The 20091-nt window shown below is 35.3% G+C and overlaps 2 protein-coding genes and 1 pseudogene across 2 annotated transcripts; 2 read left to right on the top strand and 1 right to left on the bottom strand.

The window, feature by feature from the left end:
- Window positions 1-3148, top strand: part of LOC107476923 (uncharacterized) — a 4623-nt pseudogene extending 1475 nt beyond the window's left edge.
- Window positions 3149-4143: 995 nt separating this feature from the next.
- On the top strand, window positions 4144-15999 carry LOC107476925 (tRNA ligase 1). Its single transcript, XM_016096875.3, has 27 exons — window positions 4144-4442; window positions 4817-5266; window positions 5353-5403; window positions 5517-5599; window positions 5871-5970; window positions 6407-6485; window positions 6904-7027; window positions 7600-7706; window positions 8308-8436; window positions 8772-8836; window positions 9123-9287; window positions 9400-9560; window positions 9685-9716; window positions 9950-10113; window positions 10219-10298; window positions 11021-11086; window positions 11194-11483; window positions 11828-11935; window positions 12352-12449; window positions 12922-12982; window positions 13339-13415; window positions 13530-13601; window positions 13673-13749; window positions 14047-14127; window positions 14686-14788; window positions 14932-15090; window positions 15264-15999. The coding sequence occupies exons 1-27, from the start codon at window positions 4311-4313 to the stop codon at window positions 15651-15653; spliced, it is 3504 nt and encodes a 1167-aa protein (XP_015952361.1). The 5' UTR covers window positions 4144-4310; the 3' UTR covers window positions 15654-15999.
- On the bottom strand, window positions 15966-19110 carry LOC107476926 (exonuclease V, chloroplastic). Its single transcript, XM_016096876.3, has 7 exons — window positions 18478-19110; window positions 18067-18171; window positions 17847-17968; window positions 17183-17332; window positions 16917-17088; window positions 16593-16669; window positions 15966-16480 (listed from the first exon to the last, which is right to left on the bottom strand). The coding sequence occupies exons 1-7, from the start codon at window positions 18892-18894 to the stop codon at window positions 16207-16209; spliced, it is 1317 nt and encodes a 438-aa protein (XP_015952362.1). The 5' UTR covers window positions 18895-19110; the 3' UTR covers window positions 15966-16206.
- Between the last annotated feature and the right edge of the window lie 981 nt (window positions 19111-20091).

The following is a 20091-nucleotide window of genomic DNA, read 5'->3' as shown; positions in this document are numbered from 1 at the left end:
ATACTTTTCTTTCCTCTCGGCTTGCAGGTTGTTTGAAGTGTTAAATTCTTGTTCTGCTGTTTTTTTATAATATTTTTTTTTGGTATCCTACTATAGACTGTTGACACCATCTTCAAATTCAAAATTAGGAATTCCCGGAGTTAAGGGTTCACTGCTTGAAGAGTTCGGCATTTGCTTGTTGACATATGATCTTCCTGGGTTTGGGGAGAGTGATCCACATCCCAATCGAAATCTTGAAACTTCAGCGGCAGATATGTTATTTCTAGCAGACTCGCTCGGCCTTAAAAAGTTTTGGGTTGTTGGCTACTCAAGTGGAAGTATGCATGCTTGGGCTGCACTTAGATACATTCCTGATAGATTAGCAGGTATCAATAGTTCTTTTTCTTTTTGTTTCCATGCAACTTTGGATATACTCAACATGATAAAACTTGGAGCTTTTATAGCTGGTGTCTTGCTTATTCACTTTTCAAAACAATTATTATTGTTTATTTATGTTATTGTCACATTTTAGGCTTATTAAGGTGTTCTGAATAACTAGTTTAAAGTTGAGATAAAGCTCAGAGTTATGGGTCTACATAGTTCTTGCATCTTTTTAAACATGGTATATTTTGGCATGCATTTCGGAATAAATCTAAGTAAATCTCAGGTGCGGCCATGTTTGCTCCCATGGTAAACCCATACGATCGTCTCATGACAAGGGAAGAGAGACGAAGAGCCTGGGACAAATGGACAAGAAAAAGAAAATTCATGTATTTTTTAGCTTGGAGGAGTCCTAGGTTTCTCGCTTTCTTCTATCGACGAAGCTTCTTGTCAGGAAAGCATGGTCAGATTGATAAGTGGCTGTCATTGTCTCTGGGAAAGAGGGTAAGAAAAGCTTTGCTCATCCATTTCTGTCTTGTGGTCAACACAAATGTGTTTGGTATCCATAGAAAGAGATCTACACTTCCATGTGATGTCCATGTTATGGTTGTCTTTCACTTGCATTCCAGTAACTTGGATTAAGCATATCCCCTCACGAACGGTTCCTTGCAGGATAAAGCACTGATGGAAGATCCAATCTATGAGGAATTCTGGCAAAGGGATGTGGAAGAATCAATCAGGCAAGGAAATGCAAAACCCTTTTTGGAGGAAGCTGCTCTGCAGGTCTCAAACTGGGGTTTCAGCCTGTTGGACCTCAAGTTGCAGAAGAAAAAACGGAGCGGAAGTGCTGATTTGCTCATTTGGCTGAAGTCAATGTTCATTGAAGTTCAGGAGGAATACACGGGTTTTCTTGGCCCAATACATATATGGCAAGTGAGTGCATCAATGTTTAGATTACTACACCCTCTATACAAGCTTCATTTACTAAAGCATTCACTCTTATTTGATAAAAACCTTCTGCAAGCATTCTTCTAAGGACTTTTTTTCCCAAAGCCTTATGAGCAATGTTGAAATACTGGGACGATATGATGTTGTTTATATTACAAATAAGCAATACATTTTTATCTCAAGAAGCTTTAAATGTTTTGAATGGTTTAAAATGTGATTTAGTCCGTTTTAATTTTTAAACAATTGAAAACCAATTAGGACAATTTCTGGCCAATAATTTGAAACATTAAAGTTGTGATACCAGTGGAGGCATACAGTATCTGAAGTGGATCCAAGTATGGTGGACAATTTTGGAGTATAATCATCACTTTAGCATAATTATTCTTAACTTCGGTTCATGCTTTTTGGGTTTTAATTTTCATAAGCATTCTTTTTGTCAATAATGTGTTAGTGGGTCATAAATGCCCAAACCATTTTAGGCAAACTATCCTCATTTATTGTTATCAAAGCAGATCACTATACGTAAGAATATCCCATTTTGCTTTTCCTTCCATATTTTTGTCATGTGCACACCTCTATCAATTATCATCTTCACATTCATTAACATTTGCTCTTCTCTAACTTTCTAACCACCGAGAGCATACTACTTTAATGTACACCTAAATGGCATGTATTGGATGGAAATCGTTTAATGGTTGCATACATTGAAAACTTTGATGAAAGTTTTTTTTCTTTAATCAACAATTTATGCTAATGACACAAATATATACTATTGTGTCTCATTTCAACTGTTGCCTTGCTGTACCCGTTGTTTCTGCAAAATGTTGAGTTTTGCTAGATAGATATTATGTCAGATTATATTTTTTCGTAGCTGTTCCTTCAAGTATATGGGGGAAAAAAGAAGAAAGAAGAAGAAAAAGGACACTATATTTGCTTAGAGGTTATTTTTGTTTGGATGAAGATATTAGAACTTAGAGGTTGTTTGTTTGAGTAATGTAAAACACTACTTTCTTCATTTACATCTTAGTACATCCTTTAATGAATGTATCCGGATGAACCCAGGTGAAGTACGACTTTGTTTGATTCATGTAATGTCTAAATTGGTTTGAGATGATGTTTGTTTCGAATGAAAGTATACAACTCATCCTTGTGCATTGTTTGCAGGGAATGGATGATAAAGTGGTTCCTCCATCAATGACCGATTTCGTGCACCGAATACTACCTGGAGCTGCAGTGCATAAGCTACCATATGAAGGACATTTCACATATATCTACTTTTGTGATGAATGCCATAGACAGATATTTACAACACTTTTTGGAACCCCACAAGGTCCCCTCACTATTTCCTCAGAACAAGATGAAAATGAAACTACCACCCTAGATGAAAAAAATGTTGAACAACAGCCAGAAGAAGTAGTAGCAAACCATGGTGAACTTTGATAATGCCACAAACTAGCTAGAACAAGTACACATAGGACATAATAGGATAAAAATGCTCTTTTTTTTTCCTATTTTCCATTTTTTTTTGTTTTCCCTGGCAGAACATCACAATTTTATCATTCTATGATGTACATACCATATAGTTTTTGCTTCATCTCTAATGGAGCATTTATAGGAAAGAAAATAAAAATCAACATTTGAAACTTGCTTTTGGTTGTACCGTTGTAGTACTCAGATATGGCACGAAATTGGAATTAACTCCAAATTTGTGTTGCTGAAAAACTGATATGATGCCCTTTTTCTCCTGGACGAAGAGATGATTGAAATTGTGCAGCGGATAGTTATGTATAACTATGTATGCTTTTCATATTTGGCTTATACAATGTATACTTGCTTACAACGTGATATTAACTTCCGTTATAATTTTTGAACTGATGTGATTAAATCTCTGCGAAGCTTGTTTGTGATTGTAGGAAATGCTCTTGTTCATAAACAATGTCATTAGACGTGGAAGCTTTGTGTGCAGAAAATATGCCGTATCCCGTAATACCTACAAAGGTTGTTGCGTGGTTGAGGTTGTAACTTCTAAGCTATACTTTGGGGAGAGTAATTTCCATTCTATTGATATTAAATAGGGATTAGTTTTTGCATGCACGTTTAATTTATTGTCTATGATTAAGTGGGGCTGATTTAATGTCAAAAATGAACTTAAAAGGGTACAAAAATATTGAAATTTAAGGTTGTTTTTTTGGATTAAATATTTGGGTTTTATTATACATCCAAGTGTTTTTATCAATTAATTCTAACTAAATTGGTTTAAATCCAACAAAAATCACTAACAAAATGTGGATGTGGATCATACTTCTTATTCTTGGTGCGTTTTCTCTTTATCATTGTTTTTTTTGTGAAGAAGAAGGAGGAGGAAGATATAGTGACATTGATAATGATCATGATAATGGTAATGAAGATGAAAGAAGAGGAGGAAGAAGAAGAAGAACAACAAAAACATAAATACGCTTATATAAATTTAACTAAGTTCGATTTGGTTAAAAAAAACTTGATTATCTAATATTTCTGTAAATATTTTTAGAATTGATTGAACTTGATTTTAATTGAACTGGAAAATACTCACAAAATATATATATATAAAATAAAAAAATTATAACATTTAAATTATAGTTTATTGGCAATTATATTGTTTATGTTGTTGTAATAAAAATAAAATAGTTAGTTTTTTTCATAAATTAATATTAAGTTCTTAAATTTAATCCTAAAAGAAGTTTAAATCTATGAGTGAAAATAATTATAAAGAAAGAAAAAGAAAAAGAAAAAAAAAAAAACAGAGAAAAGGGACTTTAACTCCTGAAGAAGGGGTTTAAGGCATATAGACATGGGAGCTGTGAGAATGTGGAACCTAAAACCCACGTTACTTGGTTGGCGTTCGTTTACTGGGTCGCATCTGGAGTGTGCGTTTTTCACTCTCTTCCTCCTCCCTTCTCCCATTTCCTTACACCTCACACCCTCTCTCACTTATTTTATTTATAACCGTCTCACTCACTTGAATGTCGGCACCGCAGAGGCTTCTCTGCACTCTCTCTTCCAGAACCTTCCTCTTACTTCCATTTTCCCATCCCTACAGAACTCTCGCTTCTCCTCCTTCTCCTTTCTCACTCATCCCAATGCCTCGCAATCAGGTACTCACTTTACGATCTTTTCATTTCGTTTTAATTTTCATCTTACCTGCTTTCGCGCGAATCGGATTCTCGTTTGTTAACTCACCTCAGAGTAGTGAGTTATTTATAACTGATTAACTGTCGTTTTGATTTTCATCTTACCTGCTTTCGCGCGAATCGGTTCTCCGCAAATCGGTTCTCGTTTGTTAATTCACCTCAAAGTAGTGAGTTAGTTAGTTAGTTATAGCTGATTAACTGTCGTGTTTGAAACTCGAATTTCTAGAATACTGTTCCGATTCTCGATCGGAGCTAGCTTCGAGCTTCGAAACGCGCTAGATTTTGAAGTGATTGTTTGATTAATTGAGTGAGTGAGAGACTGTTCAATTTTTCTGCAGCGGAGGGGACAACAATGGAAGGAGAAACCGAAACGCGAAGGGGAATTATCGGCTGCGGCTGGGGGAGGTGCAACTACTTCTGGTTCAGCTGAAACAGTTACTAACGGCCTTGCCGGGTTGCGTATTGCTGAAAGCGGGGCGGCGAAAACCAGTGTTGGAGCTGGTGGCCAAGATAGGAAGGTGATTTGGAAACCGAAATCTTATGGAACTGCGAGTGGAGTCGCAACTGCCGAAGCTGAAATGGCCGGTAAAGGTGCAGCTGATGCTGCTGCTGCTGCAGGGGCTGAAGCTGTTGTGGCTTCGCCCAAAACGAGTGGTAGTCCCAGTTTGAGCAAGTTGTTTAGCGCTAATTTGTTGGAGAAATTTACTGTGGACAACAACACATACTCGCAGGCGCAAATCAGAGCTACTTTCTACCCGAAATTCGAGAATGAGAAGTCAGATCAAGAGGTTTGATCATGTGCTTTTTAAACAACTCAGTGTACGTTTAGTTCTGAAAATATTGCTTATATTATGGTTGTTCTATTTGCCTGTAGATAAGGATAAGAATGATTGAGATGGTATCTAAAGGTTTGGCTACGTTAGAGGTATGTTTGTTGTGCTTTAAATTTTTGTGTTAGTTGGGAAATTGTTGAATGGTGTGATTTTTATGATTTTATTGATTTTCATTGGTGGAGTTAATCTTCTCCTGCATGTGCAGGTTTCTCTCAAACACTCTGGTTCTCTTTTTATGTATGCGGGTCATGAAGGTGGAGCTTATGCGAAAAATAGTTTTGGAAATATGTATGTTTGTGACAGATTATGTATATTTTGGAATTTTTTGTTTCCTTATTTACCTTATGCTCGTTGTTTTTTTCTTGAATAGTAGTCATGCAGCAACGTGGATAATGGTCATGCCTTAGGGCATGATAGTTTTTCATTCATAAATAAATAATTTGCTAGGAGTACATTCCCTTGGCCTCCATTTCTCCCTCTACTCATATCCCTTTGTTATGCTTTCTTTATGCGGTTAATATTTTTATTTATGGTTCATTGCTTTTTTCCATTGTTGCAGATATACTGCTGTTGGTGTATTTGTACTTGGGCGGATGTTTCGCGAGGCTTGGGGAGCTGCGGCTTCTAAAAAACAAGCTGAATTTAATGATTTTCTTGAGGTAATTTTGGAAATTAATATAAATTTGAATAGCATCTGGGCTTTGTGGTAGTGGCAAACATGTTTGGAAATGCAATGATTATCAAGCATGGAATTAGAAAGAAAATGCAGTATTCCTCCCCCACCCACTTTTTCAGTTTTTGCATTATTTGCGTACAAATAATGTGATTGTCTTGAAACATGTGGATGGCTTCATTTTCTGTTTTTCTTATTTTTAAAAAAATCAATATCTTCCCAGTTGTGTTTCTTTTTCATAATTCAATGCATTTTGTGATCTCTCTTGTTGTGCATGCACTTTTCAGTTCATGTGGTTGTTAATTATATTCACCATGTGTAGATAAGTTGATAATGATACCAATCTAGGATTGTATTGCTACTTTTATTTAATCTCTAGTTTAAGTCATGCTTAAAACTGTCATTATTATCTTCTTTTTCAGAGAAACCACATGTGCATATCAATGGAACTTGTAACTGCTGTTCTTGGTGATCATGGACAGCGTCCCCGAGAAGATTATGGTATGAACAATTATTTTTTGGTTCATTCAAGAAACTCAATGTTAACTAATGTTGTACGCACAAGATCAAAGCTTCATGGTCATGGAAATCATTACAAATTTGTCATGTTAATTCTTTGTTTCAAATATATATATAGAGAGAGCAAGGTTTGGTCTACATCTTCCTTAGATCTTTTATTAAGTTATTTCTGATCCACAACCTTGACTATTAAAACAATTGAAAGGTACACGGGTCACTGTTTTCCCCGGTATCTGGAGTTGAGAAAGCAATGAAGTTTTCCACAGAAGTGTATGAGTTAATTCTTACATGGAAACAACAAATGCATCCAACTCAAATGATTCCAAGATTTATCCATGTGGAGTTTTGCGTAACATTCTTTTGTATCTTAACTTCATTGTTATTGTCTTTTTCTGAACAGCGGTAGTTACAGCAGTTACTGAATTGGGCAATGGAAAGCCAAGGTTCTATTCAACTCCTGAAATAATTGCTTTCTGCAGAAAATGGCGCCTACCTACAAATCACGTGTGGCTGTTTTCAACAAGGTGAACATTCAGGATCTTTTTTCTTTTACATTAAGAAAATAAATAGAGGATGTATATTGTTTAGCATATAATAAATGACTCAAATATTATATTTCTTTCGAATCCAGTTTCCGACTTTGGAGTTGCACTTTAATTCTGGATCATTTCTACTTAAATATGTTTAAATTGAACACCTTTTGTTTTTTGAATCCATAGTTTTATGTGTTTATATGGTATATTAGGTGTTTTCTTATTTTATTTAGGAAGTTGCAGAGGAATTTTGAATTTTAACTGAAAGAAACTGTTTGGTTCATTTACTGTCTGGGTTCATCTATCACGATTACCTTATTGTTATAAGGAATGGTGGTACACGAGTTCCCTACAATCCCTATCTCACCTCCTTTGATTGATTTTCTTATTTTGATGAATATACTTCATTTATAAGGGTGGTCAATGTTATTTTAATAAATACAAGGGTTCGAGCTATTTTATTTCAACACATACATGTTGACTTGGACCTTAATATTATCTGTTTTGAGGTTTTTGTGGACAAGCCAATTGCATTTCACTTTCATTTCTTTATGTAAACATAGGAAATCAGCATCATCCTTCTTTGCTGCCTATGATGCTTTATGTGAGGAGGGTACTGCAACACCGGTGTGCAAGGCTCTTGATGAAATTGCAGATATATCTGTACCAGGTTAAGATTAGCACAATTCATTTTACTTGATCTTCGTGCCCTATGCTTGACAGTGTCATACACAAAAGTGTTCTATATTTCTATCTTTCCTTGTTATTTCATACATGAAAATGTTCTATCTGAAGACAAAGTATTTGCTTAAAAGCCATTTTCAAATGATGATTTAAAAGAATATGTTTTGCACAATGGAGAAATATATAACATCTCTGAAAGGAATAATATTACATGCACACTTGATGCCATAATTCAACTTTGCTTACTTCTTACCATTATCATCATCTCCCACTTCTGCATCCACCATAGACGACCAAGATATTTTTGAGGTAAACTTTTGGTGATGTAGCAAGGAATATATTCGACACTGAATTTCTATCTATCTATCTATGAACTTTGAACTTTTTAATGTTTCAAATGGATCAAGTATATAGTTTATAGTTTTGTTCTATGTTATTTCCTTTTCATTCCACCTGAGATATGTTTATTTTGACATTTTGTTTTCATCTGCTGCTTCTGTTGTTGTTGTTGTTGTTGTTGTTGTCCCAATTCTCTTTGCATGAGTTTTATGTAAAATTCATTGTTATATCTATTTTCATAAATGTAGGTTCTAAAGACCATATAAAGGCCCAAGGTGAAATTCTGGAAGGTCTCGTAGCTCGTCTTGTGAGTCATGATAGTCCAAATCATATGAAGAAAATTTTGAAAGAATACCCTTTTCCACCTGCTGATGGAGGTATGATCAGTGGTTCTCTCTATATATTGTGTGCTAGCTGCTGTACTGCATCTTATGCCTTGTTATTTTATTGGTACTATGCTCGTTAGTTGAGGAAGGAGAATTAGATATGCCAAGGCTTAGGATCATTGAATAATCCCTTTTATGCATAGTACCAATATTTGATCAAGAGTACCTGAAAATTGGATTTGGGTTATGCAAATGGAACCCTTTTTTTCTGTGATAATGACTTAAACCCTTTTCTTGCTAAAAGCGTACCTTTTTGCTCCTCCTAATTGTTAGTTGAAGTTCAAAGAAAGTTGAAATAGCATATAATTTTTTCCATTCTCCTTCAGATGCCCTTGATTTGGGACCAAGTCTAAGGGAAATTTGTGCTGCAAATAGGTCTGATGAAAAACAGGTACAGCATAAATACATCTTGATTTGAATTCATTCTATTGCAATTCTTGAGGTGGATTTGGATCTGGGTCATCAGTTTATGATACCATCTTGTCAAGCTAGGAGTGTCAAAAAACTAGGCAACAGTGGGATGGAACCCTATTTGAGACCCAATGCAGGATATGTGGTTCCACATTCACCCTGTTCTTGCTATTTGTTTAATGACAAGTTCATTCATGAAAGGATCCAAATCCAGATGGATTTTTAAGTAAATGAATTGACTATTGTGTTTTGTTATTCTTCTACAGCAAATAAAAGCTCTTCTTGAGGGTGTTGGTAGTTCTTTTTGTCCCGACTACTCGGATTGGTTTGGGATTGGTGCTACTGATTCTCATTCAAGAAATGCAGACCGATCTGCTGTTTCAAAGTTTTTGCAAACCAATCCTGCAGACTATTCAACTAAAAAGTTGCAGGTCAGTACATCCTTAAATCATATAGTTACACATGGCAATTTGTTAATTATGCCAAACTGTATTATAAATCGTTCAGTTCATAGTTATATCTTTCCTTTTAAATTTGAGTCAGGAAGTTGTCCGGTTGATGAGGGAAAAACGCTTCCCCGCTGCATTCAAATGTTATCATAACTTCCACAAAGTTGATGACATATCAAGTGACAATCTTTTCTACAAAATGGTCATTCATGTACACAGTGACTCAGCTTTCAGGAGATACCAGAAAGAAATGAGGTCCCATTTCAATCTGATTTATTGTTGAATGCTCAGCTTATTAATTTTCTAGAGAGCCTTCTATTATCTTGCAAAATAAGTTTTACTTGATAACTTCTGAGCTGCAAATGTTTGGCACTTTCAGGCATAAACCTGGATTATGGCCACTATATCGTGGTAAATGCTTTTTTCCTTTTAATCTATCTATTCATTTATTCTGAGATTTGCAAGCTAATGATTCTGACTCACTTGTGGTCAATTGTTGATTGTCTTATTCACATGTGGTGGTTCTTGCTAGTCTCACGTTTAGAAAGTTGCATTTGATATGCGTATAATTGTTTATAAACAAATATATGCTGCTTGTTATTATCATTTCGTCACAGCTCTCTAAGAACTTAACATATGCCCAGGATTCTTTGTTGATATCAATTTATTCAAGGCAAACAAGGAGAGAACCACTGAAATTTCAAAGAATAATAGTACAAGTGAAAATGGTAGTGATAGCTCTGAGAAAGAAGAATTAGCTGATGAAGATGCAAACTTAATGGTCAAATTGAAATTTCTTACGTATAAGGTATGGATTAGTGCTTGAACTTAATTCTTTTATGTATTTGTATCATTTATGAGGAAGAATTCATTTTGTTATTGTAACTTTCTATCTTATTTTACCTCTCCTCAGTTGCGAACATTTCTCATTCGAAATGGCTTGTCAATTCTGTTTAAAGAAGGTCCAGGTGCTTACAAGGCTTATTACCTGAGGTAAGTTTAACGGGGCTTGTATTTGACAGCTGAAACTATATTATAGTTTGCTTTCATATATTTTGATGGAAAATTTAACGACACATAATTGTATTGCATAGTTTATTTTTAAATGCATGTTCCAAGTTAATGTACATTTTCACATCTGAGCATCTTTTTCACCATCAGTTAGGTTGTAAAAACATGATTGCCATAGAAATGATCTTTATGGTCTAGGAAGTATATTAAGCATGAATTGTTGCTTCATAAGAAGGTTTCTTTAATAACTCTTCAAAATGGTACCACATGGCATGCACATAAGGACTTTAGCGGATAAACTTTGATTCTCGACTAGATTCATTTGTAGTATGTGTTACATTGTTAGAAGCGTTTGTGTTCTAAACAACTAACACCCGCAGCCACCCACATACCCAAGCAACTTAATGTGAGACAAATAAACCAAGAAAAAGTAAACCGCCATTAATTCCAAAGCTGTGTTATACCCTATCCTTCATCTATGTCCTCCTTCATGACATGTTTTATCAGCATGTTAGTTATTCAGTTCTGGTTCAGTAATTCCAAGGGCATAACCAATTATTTAGCATAATAAACTTGTTATTGAAGATGTAATATTAAAGGATTAGGAATATGTTGGTAATATGTTTATTCTTTTGTCTACGTAGTTTGTAATTTGAACAAATTTTATATTCTTCATCTTATATTCATTTGCTTTGACATCACAGACAAATGAAAATCTGGGGAACCTCCCCAGGAAAGCAGAGAGAACTTAGCAAGATGCTTGATGAATGGTACACCTGCAATTCTAGTCATTTTTCTCTTCTCCTATCTGTTTGTCTATTCTTTGTTTTCCTATTTTGGTTGGTGTAATCGATTAAGATATATTCTCTGCATACAGGGCTGTCTTTATAAGAAGGAAGTGTGGAAATAAGCAACTATCATCATCAACTTATCTTAGTGAAGCTGAACCTTTCCTTGAACAATTCGGAAGACGAAGTCCTCTGAACCAGGCTCTAATAGGCTCTGCGGGTAATTTAGTTAGGACTGAAGATTTCTTGGCCATTGTTGAGGAAGGCCAGGATGAAGAAGGTGATCTTGCAGCAGAGCGGGAGTCAGTGTCACCTGGGCCTAGTATCCCAGTTCAAGACACGGTCCCAAAAGCTGATGGGCTGATTGTATTCTTTCCTGGTAATTCTACTTATATGTGAAACCTTCAGCAACGTTAAAATATGTCAAGTTGATGAGTTAGCTGTTTTCTACTGCATAGGAATCAGTTTCAGCTAGCATTATTGAGTGACTTCTTGGTGTTTTACTGTAATCACAATGAGGATTTTGTTTTAGAATTTGTTAGATGCTAAGCTAGTTTAGGGGAGAGAGTTTATGACAATCTTTTCTAATTGCTTGTGTGTGTAATTCAGGCATAATTGATTTTGTTGTAGGTGAACCCATGATTATTACATTTTTCTTAAGTGTAGTTATGCAGCTTGGTCTTTGTTATTACTTATCTATAAGAGGTTTTCCTTTTCTTCCAGGAATACCTGGTTGTGCTAAGTCTGCCCTTTGCAAAGAATTGCTAAAGGCTAAAGAAGGATTAGGAGATGAGCGGCCAATGCATAGTCTCATGGGTGATATGATAAAAGGTAATATTTCTCCTATAGGATCTAGAAATGGACAAACGTTGGTTTTTAAATTGTAAAAGTTCTTCCTAATATGATTCAGGTTCAAATTATTCCCCTCACTTAGTTGTTCCTATTTATTGAAGTTGTAAACGATCACTGGGATCATGTGTTAGTCTTGATAGTTAGGTTAAGAAAGTACCTTAGTATGTGGAAATTTCACATATTTGATCATGTGGATTTTCTCCATTGATTATATTTTCTTATGAGACCTAGGTTAAGGTCCTCTTCCCCTCATCAATCATGAAATTTTTGTATATGATCATGTTAAATGTTTACATGAGGGGTCCATTCTCTCTTAGCATTGCCTATAATACTTGAATATATATATTTACCAATCAATTCTTCTCAGATAACTAAATTTTGTGGCTTATCAACAGGAAAATATTGGCAGAAAGTGGCTGAAGAACGCAGAAGGAAACCAAAGTCTATAATCCTTGCTGACAAGAATGCCCCAAATGAAGAAGTTTGGAGATTGGTTGGTTAAGTTGTTTCATTGTGGCCTCTTGAAATTATGTTTTCTCTTCCCCGCACTTGGTTCCCTCGGGGAGCAAATTAAATTTGAGTTCTGGTTGACATTAAAAATGAAATAAGAAAGAACAATTCAATAATTGGAAACTCATTCCCCCCACTGAATTAAAATCTTGTCAGGTGGCCTTTTATTTTCCTTGTGAATGGCCAGGATAGTACCATGTTCCCACACTTCTCTTAGACTAGCAAACAGAAAAAGTAATATGATGGCCATGCATTCTTATTCATGTTTTGATGAGTTGCCTTTGTGAGGCTTGAATTGATATATATTTTTGTCATGAAATTGGCTTTAGGGAAATCATCTGCTTCTTTTGTTGGTTTAATTTAATTTAATCTACAATGTTTATCATCAATTATGCCTTTGTCTGCATTATATAACTGTTAAAGCTCTATATGCATTAACAAAATCAAATATGCAGATAGAAGACATGTGTCGCAGAACCAGGGCATCTGCTGTGCCCATTGTGCCGGATTCCGAAGGTTGGGTTTGTGGTTAATCCTACTTTTTTCTTGACTATATCCGTTAGTGTCTGCTATATTATATAAGGGCAGCATCTTCTAGCCCAACATAAACCAATTAGGAAGCATTTACTCAATCTTTCTTTGTGTTATACTCGAGTCCAAAGCAACCAGAGTGAACTGAGTATTTATTTGGCTTTTAAACTGTGACTAAAGAATTGGTCGTCAAAAGAATGAGGCTAACAACAAATACTAGGTATGCATTGATCAGAAGCATAGCTGTGGCATACTATGTCTTGATGATAAAGAACTTGAAATTCTGAAATGAGTTTTAGTTTCTTCCTCATCTGAATATATCTGTATCTTCGATTCTGCAGGAACTGATACAAATCCATTTTCCCTTGATGCGTTAGCTGTTTTCATGTTTCGTGTGCTTCAACGAGTCGATCATCCAGTATATATCTCCTTATTTTTCTGAAATATACAATCCTTCAATTTGCCAGAGGTTTTGTTACCTTCCATCTCTGATTCCCCCTCCCCCCTCCCCTTCTTTTTCAAATTTTTGAAGGGAAATCTGGACAAGGCATCTCCAAATGCTGGTTATGTGCTTCTAATGTTTTATCACCTCTATGAGGGCAAGGTATGATGCTTCTTTTATTTGGACTCCATTTCTAGGTTTTATTAGTTTCTAAACTGATTTGCCAATGTCAGAGCCGTAAAGAGTTTGAGAGTGAATTAATTGAGCGTTTTGGGTCGCTTGTCAAGATGCCACTGTTGAAGCCGGATAGGTACATTTATGTTAATACTTGTGTTAGTACTTCATACCAATTATATATATATATAGCAATTTAACAGCCTGGTAGCATTCATTGTATTCCATCATTGTCTATACTTACAACTGACAATTGATTCTCCTCAATTTAAATATTGTTTCCTAGTTCCAAATTGGAATACCTTGATTTATAAATTATAAGAGATAGGTCAAGGTGGAAAATTGTTGACACTTAAAAACATTTAGAATAGATTATATTCATTAATCCTCTTATCACTATTACTTATTTTGTTATGCTTTCATCTGTCCGTAGGACTCCCCTTCCTGAGGCTTTGCACTCTGTCCTGGAGGAAGGAATTGATCTATATAAGCTTCACACTAAAAGACATGGAAGGTCAGTCTTATAGAATTTTAGTTCATATACTGTAGAAACTATTACACTATTTTCTGTGTCCAGATTTTGTTTCTTAAACCTTTTTAGAAAACTTGTAGTAAGTAGATGTCAGGATCATTTCAAATTAAATTGAATAGGTTGTAACAACAAATATGATTTACAGAAAAGGATATTAGTTAAAAACTGTCACCTATATTTCAAGGGAGCAAAATGTCGACAATAGCCAATAGTAGACATTGAAATTTCAGGAACTTTCTTAGTACCTGAAAATCAATCCCTCTTTAAGATTGGAACCTTTTTGAAGTTGTTCACCCTCTCCCCCTTCTCTTTTTCCTTCTTTCCTTTCTCTTCTTTCCTTGTAATTTGATCAACATTGCCATTTCTATGGTGGCCATATAGAACTGTAGTCGAAGTATATGTAATGTCCGTTATCTTGATTGATGACAGGGTTGGTTGATCTGTCTACTAGCCTCTTGTTTACTTTTATTCCATATCTTCAAGGTTTTTGCTATAGACTGAGAAGTTTACATAGTCTTGCATTGATCATTATTGTGACAGATTAGAATCTACCAAGGGGTCTTATGCACAGGAATGGACAAAATGGGAGAAACAACTACGAGACATCCTTTCTGGGAATGCTGACTATTTGAATTCAGTTCAGGCTAGTACATCTGGCATTGTTCTTCCTCTATTGTTACACACCCCGCACATTTTTCTTCGCTGTTATCTCCTTTTATCATTTAATATAACCAACTATTATCTCCTGGTTTAAGCTGTTATTGCTTTCGCTCACAACATCTGCAGGTTCCGTTTGAGTTTGCTGTCCAGCAAGTTCAGAAAGAATTACAGAAGGTTGCCAAGGGTGATTACATACCGCCAGTTACCGAGGAGAGGAAACTTGGAACCATCGTCTTTGCTGCCCTCAGTCTACCAGTTACAGAAATTCATGCCGTTCTTAACAATGTAAGGGAAACGTCTGCTCTTCTTGAATTGTGCTCTCTTCAATATACCAATTAATTCTATACTTTTATATACTTTTGGTAGCTACTAGAACTACTTTGTTGGGGAATAAAGTTCACTGCTACGTGTATTTCATCTAGAAAGAATGTTTGATTCTGTAATATCTATGTATGCAGTTAGCCAAGAAGGATCCCAAGATTGAAGCTTTCCTTAAAGACAAGAAATTAGAGAATCTTAATCGTGCTCATTTGACACTTGCCCACAAGAGAAGTCACGGCATCAAAGCTGTAGCTGACTATGGCCTTTTCCTGCATAAGAAGGTACCAGTGGAGCTTACAGCACTACTCTACTCTGATAAGATGGCTGCATTTGAAGCATTTCCGGGGTCAGTTGAAGGTGAGAAGATAGATTCCAAGAATGAGTGGCCTCACGTTACCCTATGGACTGCTGAAGGCGTTTCTGCCAAAGAGGCCAACATGTTGCCACATTTGCTTGCAGATGGGAAAGCAAATAGGATTGTCTTCAATCCTCCCATCAATATATCCAGCACAATGGAGTTCTTTTGAGCATTCAGTTCCTCATCTACCCTTCCAAATTCCTAAATCCCCATGGCACTAACATCAAGAGATGATGGAAAAAATTTTGTAGGAGCGAGCATTTACTAGAGATATTTGTGTACATATAGGCTTATTACAAGGTGATTTCTGCAATTGAGTGGTGGGGTATTCCCGTCTTAGCTTGTTTCACTTGGTTCTCTTTCATGTTAAGTTATCAATTCATATGTATTTTTTCCAATGGAATATGTGTCTTAGGGTTGGTGTTGCTGTCAAAAGAATATTTTTCCCCTCTCCTCTCCTACGATGTGTACAACAAAAACGTCAATAAAACATTCATTCGATACATTCGATATCAGATATACAACCAAAGACAGCACATTGGTGTTTCGTATGATTTTTAGTGTACCACCATCTCAATCAATTTAACACTATACATGAGACTGATAATTTAGTTGTTAAATAATTAACAGACATGCATACAACAACAAAGCTTGTTGATAAATAAATAAATTAAACAACTTTAACACTAGGCCTAGGCTTATATCATCAGCCTGGTCGAATATTATGAGCTGATTTGAGAAGAAATGTCTTCTCCGTGAGTGACGCAGGTATCATCATTTGAATCTTCCTTTGGTGTCATACTCTCAGCATATCCTTCGCAGTCTCTGGCGAATTGACAGTATCGACATTTCCAGCGCTCATCTTCAGGTGCATAGCTTGCCTCTCGTTGTCCATGCCAAAACTCAAGACAACTTTGAATCTGATTCTTTAACCATTCAGAATCATACTCAAATTTATCTTCCGCCAGCAATGACTTATCTTCTTGATACTCATATCTGACATGACGAAAACAAAACCATGTACCCTTAGAAGACAGAGAAAGCATTTTGAAGTCCTTGCAAAAGGGATCAATGAACAATATTGCCAGAGCCATAACTTTGCACTCACCTTAACAGAAGCTGATCATGAGCAGGGGCTAGCATCTTCAAGGTGTTTGTGTAATATCTCACCATATCATCAAGGGTCTGCATTTTCTCCAAGTAATCAAATTAGGAAAGAAACATATGTAGACCGTAGACGCATGCTTCAATCATTAACCAACTGAAATCACTTCTGTAAAATATTGTGGTATTGTGAAAATGTTTGACAAAGGGTTGGGACTAATGCTTTCATAAAAAACTTGAGAGGTACTTTTCCGATATCAAAACAAACTTTAAGGCTATACTCAAGTAGAGCTTAGTAATTTAATTTGTTCATGATTGAAATACACACCAGATTCTTGTCACTTGCAGATACACAGAAATCGGAGCCAGCAATTGTCACTTGCAGATCTTCGGCAAGAATATGGTGAGGGTTTAAGCTAAAATAAGTGAAAAACTTTCCAGAAGGGAAATCATTGGCTATTGTATTGTCCCACAAGTACTTGTAACACATCAGTTGAAACCTGCCAAATATAACATATAATGATTCAATCAAACGCATTAGGACACAATATAGCATTTGACAGAACAAAATGCATGGCAGAAGACCCAGCATACCTTCCGTTTCTTCGTTGCGCTTCAGAAGGAAGTGTATCTCGAACACGAGTTTTGGTGTCAATTAATATTGGATTATGATGTTCTTTTGTTAATGGCATCTGAATCTCATCAATCACTCCCACCATCCATACATTGCCTATATATGCTATTCTGACAACAGAAGTTAGAAGTCTCATCATCATCAAAACAAAAACACAACAGAATCCCACCAACAACACAAGACTTCTTTAAGTCTCTTCAGTAAATTTTATATTTCTATCAAATGCAAAGTGTTATTACTTATTATTACGAGACTATGCTACTTGTATACCAAAATCAGCCATCAGTATAAAATACATATTGGAATACAACTACATATTGAAAATCAATTAAATCATACATGTATTTATACACAAAACATTAGTGGCTGATTTTAGTAGCTGATTTTGGTATTACAATAGCATCAAATTGAGTCTTACAATATCAACTTTAAGCAAGTATTCCATTTTTTAATAGAAGGGAAGCCTTGGAGAAATGGTTGAGTTATCCCGTGTGACCTTAAGGTCACGGTTCAAGCCGTGGAAATAGCCACTGATATAATGCTGGCTGCCCTTTATGCTTTAATACTAGAATCACACGCTCAACTCCTAACACATACATGGCTTGTGAAGTATCATTAGCTTACATTGGCAGTTCGCGAGTTAACCCTGTAAACAATAATTGATTCACACCATGAATAAAATTAAGAAACTTCAGGGCCCAACCATCTTCTTTCGTGGCGATCTTCACCGCCACCCGTTTCATAACCTTCACAGTACAATGAGTGTTCATAGATATGACAAAATGGTCCAAATGATCAAAAAAGTTTACAACATGATATCAATCAATCTAACCATAGTATGTACCTCTTCTTCAAGCTCCACATGTCTAGCAATACCAGCTCTCATTGCCTTGGTGGTCCTCCGGCCACCGCGGGTAAGAGAGAATTCCTTCTGTTTCTCGCACCATTCCTACCTCAACATTCAACACACACACATGAAATCACTCATGTCAAATTGCCATCAATAACTAACCAAACTACCAAAGCTTTCATACACAAATAATATAAATGAATGCATTCATCAATTAACCAAACGAATATTGGTGTTTCCTTTTTCAGAAAGAAACTGAATTGAGCTGAAAGAAAAAGGGCTTTTTGCCAATTAGGTAGAAAATACTAACAGCGTTTAATCTTTAGCAATTAGCACAATGAAATGAGCACAAATCTCGAACACCCCATTTGAAAAAAAAAGATGAAAAGATTGAAAATTGATTACCGCGGCAGTGAGATCAGTGACGGACAAGCCTCGGCTCCTTCTATATCGGTGGAGAAATGAATCATGGAGCCTTGTTTTCTTGGGCAAGAGGTCTTCAATATCAGGGTGGTTAACATTGCCATTGCCATTGCCATTGCTAGTTTCAGTTGATAACCTTCGCTTGGCGAGAAGAGTGATTGATTTGATGGAAAGAGCGTTGGTGTGGAGAAGGGGAGAAGGAGGAGAAGGTGAAGAAGAAGATCGAATGGAAGCAGAAAGAGAAAGAGAGCGAGCAGAAGAGGAAGAAGCTAAAGCAAAAGCAGCTTCAATGAGAGCCATTTCTTCATCACTCACGATCTCAATTGGGATATTATTTGTACTTTTATGGTTGTTGTCGTTCACGACACTCAACTCCTCCTCCGAGGATGTCTCGGCCATGTTTGTGTCGTGAGAAAGTTGACCGTTCGAATCGGCGCGGTTTGAGGGCACACCTCGATTTGTAGTGCACCCCCACTCACCCTTTCTTTTCTCTTTCTCTTTTCTTCATCAGAAATCAGAAATTGAATTCATTGCATATTGCTTGCCCCTTTGGTCTTTCTTACTCTATGCTTCAACTTTCAACCTTGTTAAGTTCTAAGAAACAAACTTCTTCGACAAACTAACCTTAATAAATTATAGTTATATATACTATATAGTAGTTGATTGATTTGTAGGCAAGTTAGTATATATGGTAAATATTTTTAGTTATATTTTTTTTTTAAGTTAGGAGCCAGATTCGACTCTAACACAGTGTTTGGTTCAAACGAAAATAAGAGAAAGGAAAATACAGGGAAAGAAAACGGGTGGAAAATCAAATTTTCTATTGTTTGGTTTATCAAAGAAAACGAAGAGGAAAAGAAAAAAGTGGAGTGGGGTCCACGAAAAATTTTCTCTTCGGCTGGGAGATGAAAACTAACAAGAAAGAGAAAATAGTGATATAATTACAAATTTACCCTCTATTTAATAAAAAGATCAAAATATTTTATTTCATTTTTTTTACATTTGAAAATCATCTCTTGTACTCTTCTTAATTTTACAGCACTATCAAATTTCATTTTTTTTTAAATATAATTTAAGAGATTAATAATATAATTTATGAATAATTATTTACTTGTAAAATTATTTACTTGTAAAATTAATATATTATAATTTATATATAATATAAGTAAGGATATTAATGTAATTTTATTCTAACATAATTTTCTTTCTTCTCACTTTTCTTTCAATCCAAATAAAAGAAAATTTTCTCTCTATTTTCTTTCCATCTATTTTCTCTTAATCCAAACAATATACAAATAACTCTAGTTTTCTTTCAATTTTCTTTCCTTTCATTTTCTTTCCTCTTATTTTCTTTCCTTCTATTTTTCTTCTTATATCCAAACAAAGCCTAAAACGATAAGGATGGAAATTTTATGTTATTTGAATTATAGGCTTAGTTATAGACTCGTTGGTAATATTTTTAGTTATGTTACGCACAAAATAAACCATTAATTCATTAGTCTATAAAATTATCACATATTTATATTTTTTTATAGTCAAATTTTAAAAATAATATAATCAAATTAACAAAAATTATATTTATACATTAAATTGAAT

This window comes from Arachis duranensis, chromosome 3 (genome assembly GCF_000817695.3).
Source record: "Arachis duranensis cultivar V14167 chromosome 3, aradu.V14167.gnm2.J7QH, whole genome shotgun sequence".
NCBI classification, from domain to species: Eukaryota; Viridiplantae; Streptophyta; class Magnoliopsida; order Fabales; family Fabaceae; genus Arachis; species Arachis duranensis.
The sequence above is the reverse complement of the archived record's forward strand: the minus strand, read 5'-3'. Positions and strand labels throughout refer to the sequence as shown.

Coding starts and splice junctions, on each gene's coding strand:
- LOC107476926 (XM_016096876.3), bottom strand. CDS start 18,894: ATGGCCGAGACATCCTCGGAGGAGGAGTTGAGTGTCGTGAACGACAAC. Junction 17,089..17,182: donor GCGCAACGAAGAAACGGAAG/GTATGCTGGGTC, acceptor TATATTTGGCAG/GTTTCAACTGATGTGTTACA. Junction 16,670..16,916: donor CTGCAAGTGACAAGAATCTG/GTGTGTATTTCA, acceptor GAGAAAATGCAG/ACCCTTGATGATATGGTGAG.
- LOC107476925 (XM_016096875.3), top strand. CDS start 4,311: ATGTCGGCACCGCAGAGGCTTCTCTGCACTCTCTCTTCCAGAACCTTC. Junction 9,717..9,949: donor ATTATGGCCACTATATCGTG/GTAAATGCTTTT, acceptor ACATATGCCCAG/GATTCTTTGTTGATATCAAT. Junction 11,936..12,351: donor CATGGGTGATATGATAAAAG/GTAATATTTCTC, acceptor GCTTATCAACAG/GAAAATATTGGCAGAAAGTG.